General features: G+C 43.5%; 1 protein-coding gene across 1 annotated transcript in view; it reads right to left on the bottom strand.

Annotated features, from left to right (window-relative positions):
* The window catches only part of LOC118418269 (cytochrome P450 4B1-like), a 10,736-nt gene extending 4,551 nt beyond the window's left edge, over positions 1-6,185 (bottom strand). The window contains exons 1-8 of the mRNA XM_035824118.1: positions 5,969-6,185; positions 4,286-4,433; positions 3,911-3,955; positions 3,596-3,723; positions 2,796-2,914; positions 2,337-2,453; positions 916-1,060; positions 536-726 (exon numbers count right to left, since the gene is read on the bottom strand). Of these exons, the coding sequence (XP_035680011.1) occupies positions 536-726; positions 916-1,060; positions 2,337-2,453; positions 2,796-2,914; positions 3,596-3,723; positions 3,911-3,955; positions 4,286-4,433; positions 5,969-6,172 (1,097 nt within the window). The 5' untranslated portion in view covers positions 6,173-6,185. The remainder of the gene's footprint in view (positions 1-535; positions 727-915; positions 1,061-2,336; positions 2,454-2,795; positions 2,915-3,595; positions 3,724-3,910; positions 3,956-4,285; positions 4,434-5,968) is intronic.
* Between the last annotated feature and the right edge of the window lie 3,632 nt (positions 6,186-9,817).

Below are 9,817 nucleotides of genomic sequence, written 5' to 3'. Positions count from 1 at the left end.
TTACTTTTTTGGAACTCAAAATTATTTATAGCATGAACCAACATAACGCAAAGTTAACAGTAAACCAAATTCGTTGGATTAAAAACATCAAGGTCATAATACAAAGTAACATCAACTGTAGTTAAAGTAGCGTAAATGACGTACATGTAATTTAAGTCATACAAGAGTTCAAAGAAATACGATGATACAACTGAGTTCGATAGTATAGAAAAATGGTAACCAAGGAAACACAAGCAATGCAAATAGATGTACATGTACGTAGTTTGGGGGCCATAAATTGTACTTAAATGTGGCATTAAATATGGCAAAGGACCGACATTGTAAATGACTTACGTCAGGTTGTTACAAACACAGGGACCCTGCATCACATGATTGTCGTTGGTTTGATTTTGAATTGATTGGACTTACGTTATTGTTTTGTCCCCAGGTTGTGGGCATCTGAGTTGAAATGAAAAGTAAAGTTTGCAATTTAATCTGATATCTGCCTTTATATTTGTGTACCAAATGTATGCTACGATCGTAAAATGTCCCTCACCACGTCACTTCCGTTCTCCCCTGCAGTACTTCCTGTGCCTCCTTCCTGCACTTCTCCTGATGTCCCGGATGACGAGCCAGACAGTACAGGGCCCAGGCCAGCCCGCTGGCTGTGGTGTGGTGCCCCTCGAACACAAATGTGTCCACCTCGTCACGGATCTCAGCGTCTGTCAGACCGTTTCCATTTTCATCCTGGAATGATTTGATTGCTTTAGTAAGACATAGAGCATATATGACTTTGTATATACCTTTCTATGAGTCTCTACATGTAGTATCCTGCTGCAATTCCACTGATACAATTCTAAGTTGTGTAAGATGATTGCAGAGTAACCTTTGAAGGTACATGTAGGAACACCTGCACGGACAAATAAATTTCCTCACCTTTGCCCGCAACAGAATGTCAAGAAAGTCCAGATACTTCTTGCCATGGGTGCTGTCTCCAGCGGACTGTTGCTTCAGGACTTCTTTACGTTGACGGATTATCTCTTCTGAGTACTTGTGGACAATGTTGCAGGCGGCTCTATTCCTACGCATGGATGTAAATGTATGGGTGTAAATGTATGGATGTAAATGCATTATTTCTAATAATGTGTTTTCGAAATCATCAAAAGTTACTGACTGAGAATACTTTTCATGTGTGTCGACTTCTACAGTCACTACTAACACGATGCAGAACAAGTGAGAGATTGATAGGCAAATAGGATTTGACTTAATTCAAATAGCAAAATACACATGACAGATACACATTCTATAGCGTCACATTCCTTTAAAATTCTTAACGTGTAGGTACAGATGAAAATGTAGCCTTGTTTATTGTTTGATATCTCAAAGTACCAAATTGATATCATAACTAGAGTTCCACGAACACATACCTTCGAGGAATTAGCAAGGGTTATAGAGTGCTTTTGCTTGCAGTACCGCAACTCGCTGCTGAAGGCCCATTGTCGAACTTGACATTCATTTTCCCAACCCCCACATAGCCACCAAATATCATGCAAAACCATCTAAAGCTTCTCGAATTATGTTGTCCGCAAACACACACACATACACACACACACACTCACACGCTTACGCACACACACACACTCAACCCGCTGCAGTACTGACGGAAAATACCGGGTGAACCATTTTGAACTCAACCTTTGTTTTCGCAACCTAATAAACAACGTGTCAGCAAAAAGTTCCGCGAAAAGAGGTCGATTTCTAGAATTACACATTCTCCTCATTAATTGTGTAAATGAAGCCCAGAATTTCATACAATACAATTCAGGAAGTTAGATATCACCTAAGGTATGTACATACTTATAAAAATAATGCAAATCCACCAACCCCTGCTTGACTTATTCTCTTCCAAAGATAACAACAAAAGCGCTCACCAGTTCAAAATAAGCCGGCAGGGGGCCCAAACTTACACGACTTACTCCCTGCCCAAAGACGTATCCACTATTAAAAAAAATCGAAGTTGACCTTCCTTTTCCCAACCCCCACATAACTACCAAAAATCGTACAAAACGATCCACAACGTCTCGAGTTATCTTATCCGCAAACACACACTCACGCACGCACGCACGCACGCACGCACACACACACACACACACACACACACCAGTGCCGACGAAAAATGCCAGTTTAACCATTTTCGAACAGGACCTTTGTTTCCGCAACGGCTATTCAAATACCAAATATGATGAACGTCTATCCACAGATACTCTAGTTAAATGCTGTTGACCTACATATAGAGACAGCATCATGTCACAACCGAAAGTATAACATTCTTGTCGAAGGTAAAAAGAGGACAAAACCTTTTTCCACTGGGCGAGAGGCCATACATAAAGTCGCTCAGAAGATAAATAGACCACGCTCTCTGTATTGCCAGCTCAGTTAGTTCGTCGATGGAAGAGAGGAAGTCTTTGGTTTTCCTTGCGATTGTAAATGAAGAGTTCACGTTAGATACATTTATCATATACATACATAACAAGTTACATACATAAAGGGATACACATGGGACGTACTGGCATCAGCAAAAAAATTGTTTACATCATTCATACACTTAAAATTGAATATATCATGGACTAAAGCTGAGTATATCTGATTACCACGTCATGACGACGTCGGTTGATAGCAACAAGGCCTTACATGTTACACTTCTAAGTTTAAGACCATTAAAAATGTCGATCGATGTCTTTTTTCAAACAATGTTTTAAACACGTTACAGATGCCATAAAGCTATCGTCTATTACAAATCGGATTTCGTTCCCCACCTGGTCTGGCAGTTTGTGTTTTGGCTGAGTGTACACTTCAGCATGCTGTCCAACGTCATCAGACTCATGTGGTGGAACACGTCAATGGACGAGCCAGGCTTTAGTTCTTTCCAGTTATTCTGTGTGTAGAGTTTGGACTTAAATGTGAGACATGAAAATTCACTTACTTATTTACTTGTTTGAAGAAGGTTATTTTTGTTTCTTTGTCCGTTTATGGACAGTAAAACTGTTCTTTTGGCTGGCTTGAAAGTTTTTGTCATGCTCAAAACTTTCGAGGTCCATTTGAAGTGGAGAAATTTAGAATGGCATTCAAAGTGTATTTTAAGTGTATCTTAAGTATTATAACTGCAGTATGACCGCATTCTACGGCATTCCAACATTATTCAAAACATTCTTATCTCATTCCATGGAGAACCGAAACGGTAAGTCACTTCGAATCCTGCCAGAATGTGGCCAAAAGAATATCTAGAATGCACTGCAAATACCCAGAAATAGACAAAGAATAAATATTCTGACGGCGCTTTGGCTCATTCCTTCTCGTATGGAGGGGATATAAGGTCCATTTGGAATCGAATGTGGCACGAATGTTGCAAATGCTTCATTCCGGCTGGTTTTCAAGGCTTGATTCCTGCTAATCCGGTTTTAGTGTGAAGGCCCTATTATAATGCTTATAACGTTACGTCGTTTACGCTGACGTGTTTTTTGGTGTCTAAAAGAGTTGGGAACGTTAAAGTAGCGATCAGTTTTGATATTGATACTAGTACCCGCTCTATGATTTGAAACCCACAGAAAGTACTTACCAGCATGACGTTTGTGCTCTCTGAGAAGAGTCGAACGTACGGCTTGAGGATCTCGAAGTGGAACCCCGGTGTGAGGAGGCGGCGGTTCCGGAACCACTTGGGCCCGCTACTTAGAAGGAGACCGTCACCTGTTAAATCACAATAATCTAGTCTTGTGTATGAAGCAACATGACATGAGGTTTCAAAGCTGAGCATGATGTTGAAAAGCTGAGCACCCCCATGGGTGTTCAAAAAGTCATAGACTGATAACCTTTATAGTGAATGTAATCGAAAGAATAAAATATATTTTCATATGAAAAAAAGGATTTCACTAACCAAGCCATGGTCTCAACATGCCGTAGAAGATTTCGAGCTTCTGGTCTGTGTAAATCAAACGGAAACAAGACAATCATAGATAACAGACTTTATAACTCCGCCGCGCCCTCTGGCAGAAAATATAGAAACTGCAGTGCGGACACACGCAAACACGCACTCATAATCACATGGACACGCGAACAAGCATTGCTAATTTTCAGTACGATAACTATGAAATTCATACCAATTAGCATCTCATGGCATTAAATGATACCCTACATTTATATTCCTTTCTGTCTGGCCTGGTGAGCCCGTCAATATCCAAACATATTGATTTAAAATGATTGTTGTACAAAATATAGGTGTTTGATAATCTAAGACTACATGTATTCAGACCTGTCCGCATCAGTACCGCACGCACGTCGTCTGGATGGGTTACTACCAGTCGCCCCATCGCTGCACCGTGTTTGAAGATGTAACCCTGCTGATATTGTCGGAACCATTCCGCCGTTATCTCATAGCTGTGACGAGCATCTTGTCTTAGCTGTAAAGAGAGTGGGTTCGTAGGTTGTTTTTTATAGACTGATTAGAATGATTACTTTATTTATCTACTTTAATTGTGTGTCACACTAATTGATGTTGCCCCACGATTTGAGATATTTCACTCAACCTGCTACAAAGATGACAAGTGTACATGCAGGTATTATTGCGAGATATTCATAAAGGCAAAGAATGGGGGTGATAGACGCGCGTTAGCTCACTCTTCACAACGCCGATAACACTTTCCTCACATACAACAAGCTAACTGCTACCAAAATATCAAGACCAGAGCACGTCCAAGTCAAAAGATACATGTACAAAAACTGTAAGTTCTGCTGCAGTACCAAGGTTCAATACCAAGGGGTCAAAAATGGACCTTGACCTTTGTCATTCCAGTTACTTACCAAATATCATAACAATCCACCCAGAGGTTCTTAAGGCTAAGTCATAAGTTATGTTGGCCACAAATATCCAGAAACACATACAAACACACACAGGCAGACAGACACATAGACAGACACACAAACAGACACAAAGACACACACACACACACACACACAACAATCTCCATTTTTCATTGAGATAATAATGGATTGAAGTTTTAGAGTATACAGAAGAAACGGCCGATTGATACAGCACTGGCCAACCGAGAAGCAGCAATTGTTGACGTCATATTCATAGAAAACACACAGAACCATATGCTGATGTAGCTTTTGTGAAAATTTTAAACCACCTTCACATGGGTCTAAGTAACTAAAGCAGGGCAGAGACAAAATTGCAGTTGGAATCGCGTTCCCATCAGCCCTAATCCATCAGTGTGTCCTAAATAGTTGAAGGGGTAGTGAGTGGAGCGCTTAAGTCGCTCGCAGTCTATGGAGGTCTGGGGCATGCTCTGTCAGAAAATTCTGGACTTATAGGTGGCCCACCTGAAAGGCAAAATAAGTCCCCATGCCCCCCACAACGCACCAGCCCTTCCCCATCCCTGGTTATATCATATAGCCCCTTTTTAATGTACGAGTAGCGAGTCCGAGGCCCGAACAGGTGGACATTCCGGTTGACAAATTATGTCAAACATAACATCGTGTGCGAAATGCGAGTAAGCTTCTTATGTCAGTCTTATGGGTATTACTACTCTGGAAGCCAGACTTTTAGCCAGGGTCGGCAGATAACTTGTTTGGCAGCCAAGGCAGGTTTTCCCGAGGACATTTAATAGAAGAACTTTATTGCACGACAATGATACATGATACAATGTATGGCAACAACTATAACACAAAGTACAAAATAAAGGTATACAATAAAGCTCAACAACCTATTTAACATAACAATAAGGGCTAACACAATTCTTTGATATAGTATTACAATGGAGATTATCGATAAGCACTGGGGGGGGGGAGTTAGGGTGGACATGCAGGGACAGTTTGCCGGCCTGGCTATCACCCTGCATGACTCCATATCTCCTGCCTTGGCTCCCGAACAGATTCTCTAGAGCTGCCGGCTTTCCAGGGCCGGTAGGGTCATATTACAAACTGATCCACTCACAAACACCAGGTGCCCCAGTAGCCAGTGTGCTCCTGGCGGGACGGGGAAAACCTTCTCCAGGGCCCACAGGTTCCGCAGAGATCGGACCACAGCCACCGTACCCTTCAGCAGCACAGCCACGCACAGAACCACCACGCACCACAGGGCCGTGGTGAACACATGTCGGCTGAGGAAACCCAGGGTGTTGGAAGCGTTGTCAGACATCGTATTTACAGCTACCTTATCGCAAACACAATGCTCAATGGGTCAATACGTAAGTGTCGAGGTTTAGAGTTCAAAGGTCATCGTGGTAAGTGGGTCAACCAAACAAGTATTCCGCAGTGCAAATACTCAGGTTACGTTGTCTTCTGAACACCGACTCTATTACACGAGAGTTCCACGACTTCATACCGTCAAAAATCATTTCACCTTTCATTTATACAACTCAATTGAACTTAAAATGTTTATGACACCAAACTACAACGTTTTATGATCAGGTTTGTTGGTAGTAGTACAGTGGAAGCCAGTTAATTGCATATCGAATTAACGCACACTTCTATTAACTGCACGGAATCCCAGAATCCCAAACTGGTGCGGTCCAGCTAGATAACTTCGCATTATTGCACCAGCCAGATAATTGCACCGAATTCCCTGAAAATAGGCCGTGCAATTAAGCGGCTTCTACTGTACATGTATCCTTTTGTATTGATGACATCAGCGCGCATTGATTTTTGCCTGTTCATAAAAAATGCCCAGAACCCTATGTAAATGATATTTCTAATGGGCCTATTTAAGTTGACACGGTGCACGAGACTATTATGTCTAGGATCCACATGGCCTCTCTTGTTTCGACAGGCGATGGCAATGTACAGTCCAGTTATGGAACTGAAGAATCACAAATGTATCGTGCAAATAAAGACATTTTCTTCGATAATCATCACAAGTTTTCGTGGCTCTGGTACGTAAAGGTGTTTTTTTTTTAGTTACTTGCTTCACCCATGCAAGGATTATTGATATCGTCTGAAGGAGTCCCCAGCTGCGGTGGAGGGGTACGAAGGCTTGGGATCGAACAATAAAAGGTTCCTAATCATCCTGTTGACTGTTGTGTTGCTGCACTTTATGAAAATTATCTACAAATATTATGTAGCCGTACATGTGATCCATACTGGATACGAAAGGTTTCCCAAGGATTTGTAGAAATGGTACCCGCTCCTTCCCGCTATTAGTTTTGCCAAGATTTTTGCGGATATTTTCCTTTGTAGTCTCACAACAGTGTCAGTTCGCCAACGTCATTTCGTCACAAGGTAAGTCGTTTCGCAACAAGGCACAAGTTGTTTAGCAACAAAGCACAAGTCATCTCGTCACATTTGAATTTCATTTCTCTAGATGGCCTAACAGCATTAAAAATCCTAACATGACTTAGCATTCATGGATGTCCGCGAATGAAATCATTACATCTTTTCTATATATAGCTATCGACATGTCACAAAAACCTGGTACAGTAGAAGCCGCTTAATTGCAAGGCCTATTTGCCAGTGAATTTGGTGCAATTATCCGGCTGGTGCAATAATGCGAAGTTATCTAGCTGGACCGCACCGGTTTGGGATTCTGGGATTCCGTGCAGTTAATAGAGGTGTGCGTTAATCCGATGTTCAATCAACTGGCTTCCACTGTATCCAGTTTACCGACTTACCTTGTGACGAAATGACGTTGGCAGTTTATCGACTTACCTTGTGGCGAAATGACGTTGGCAGTTTATCGACTTACCTTGTGGCGAAATGACGTTGGCGAACTGACATTGTGGCGAAACGACCTGTAACTTTTCCACTTGCGAAATAAAAATAGGGACTGAGCGTGACTCGGAGTGAATCCACCTTGAAATAAAAATGGCGACGTTCTAAATTTATATTGCAGCCTGTCAACCGTAGATACGGCTATTATATAACAGTTCTTAAATATGGATAACACTTTGACACGAGGAGCTGAGGCCACCAACAAGTTTAGTTTCTTGCTGAATCAATCATCGTCATGAGATATGGATACGTGCGGTAATATCGGCAAGCACGGAACGTGACGATATGTTCATCCCATAACGTGCTCGCCTGTCCCGATAAAGCTAAGGGCACAACCCGCCGTACGTGCAATTTGCCCATTCGTTTTTTTTAGGCCACGTCCGCCACGTTTTTTTCTGAATACGTGGGGAACGATGGCAAGAGCAGGGAGGGAGTACGGCAACACAAAGTTTTGCCTGCACGTAAAGGTCTACGGCGTGTCTGCGTGCTCCAAAATCCGTCGGATTCCCTACGAGTTCGTACGGAGGCGGTACGAACTTACGGATCCCAAAAGATTGCCCACGTTTTGGCACGTAGACAGCACGTATTTGCACGTACGGCCGGTTGTGCCCTTTTTCACCAAAAAACTTTTGACCCTGTTGTCCCCGGATGCATCGTTATCATGAGGCCTATTTTAAAAATGCGTTGAACGCTTGGGTGTCTGAAATGTGCGTACGTAGAAATTGTTGTTGCTGTACAAGTAGATTTCATTCAGTTTATCGCTTAATCTATTTGGCGGTACATGTATTTTGATTGGTGGTGGTATTATGTAATGGGTGTTACACAGAACGTGACCAGACGATGGCGTGACTGACCGCAGCACTCAGGACAAAGAAACGTACACGTCCGACAATCGCTTGCATTACGAAACCTGAACGAACTACTGTATACCCAGGTAGTGAGGAAATATAATAATGACAAAGCGAAATACAGGATCTCTGAATCAACAATCACACCGCATCAGCATTGTAAAGACATGCCGCCGGATGTGTTAATCTTGGGTGACTCCAATACAAAGCCAATCAAGCCAGACGTCATGTATCCAGACAAACGTGTAACAAAAGAGATAACCTACAACATAACACAAGCTATAGACCACATCCAACAATCAACCATGCCCGCCCCCAAAGTTATCCTGTTTAATGTTGGAACAAACGATGTCAGAGACAAGCGGAATCCAACGGATGTTACGGAGAGTTTTCGAAAACTCATTCAGACTTCCCACGATAAGTTCCCGTACACTCCCCTAGTTTTCTCCGCCCCCCCCCCCCCAGACGTGACTCTAAGCTACAAGAAATTGACGAACAGGTGAACTCCTTCCTGAACGTCGTAGCTGAAGAGACAAGCTACGTGCACGTTACGTACAACAGCAACCTGTCGAACATGGGGAAGGTCAAGGAAGCTCTGTATCATCCAGATGGCTACCACTTGGACAGGTTCGGTACCCGTGTGATGGTTTCCAACATCAAAAGAGTGGTCAACCCCATCATAGGTCTGGGTAGCTACACCAGCAAGGGCACAAGGGAAAACTTCCAGTCAACCCAGGGTCAACGTGCTGTGCCTCCAAGATTCACCCAGCATCCTGCAAATGGTCAGAGGCAACCCCCACGTGCTCCCAGGGCCGGAGATTTCCCGCCGACTGAAGGTCAAGGTCTTCTCCCAAGTGCACCTGCAACAAGCCAACGCTCAGCTGTTCTTTCCGGGTGTGCTCCCGAGACCTCACCAGCCAGTTTGTCCTCGGGACAACCAGATGGCCCACCTCGTAGTACCCCATCCCCGACACCGCCCGGTCGTCCTGCCGTGTTCGGCGCACCTGCAAGAGACGCCCGCCAAATGCCAAGTCAGCGACCGGGACCATGGAGGAGCCCACCTCCCATCTTCAACTACCCACCTGCGCCATGGGGCTTTCCAGTTCTACCTCCGAACAATTCTACCTTGGCAAATGCACCTTCCCGCATGGCCCCGCCGCCTTGGCCCTGGCACCCAGCCCTGATGTGGCCGCCCATGGTGTGGTAGGACAAGCATAGTTTACTTAGTA

This window comes from Branchiostoma floridae, chromosome 1 (assembly GCF_000003815.2).
Source record: "Branchiostoma floridae strain S238N-H82 chromosome 1, Bfl_VNyyK, whole genome shotgun sequence".
NCBI lineage: Eukaryota > Metazoa > Chordata > Leptocardii > Amphioxiformes > Branchiostomatidae > Branchiostoma > Branchiostoma floridae.
Note: the sequence above shows the minus strand (reverse complement) of the source record. Positions and strands in the feature narration are given on the sequence as shown.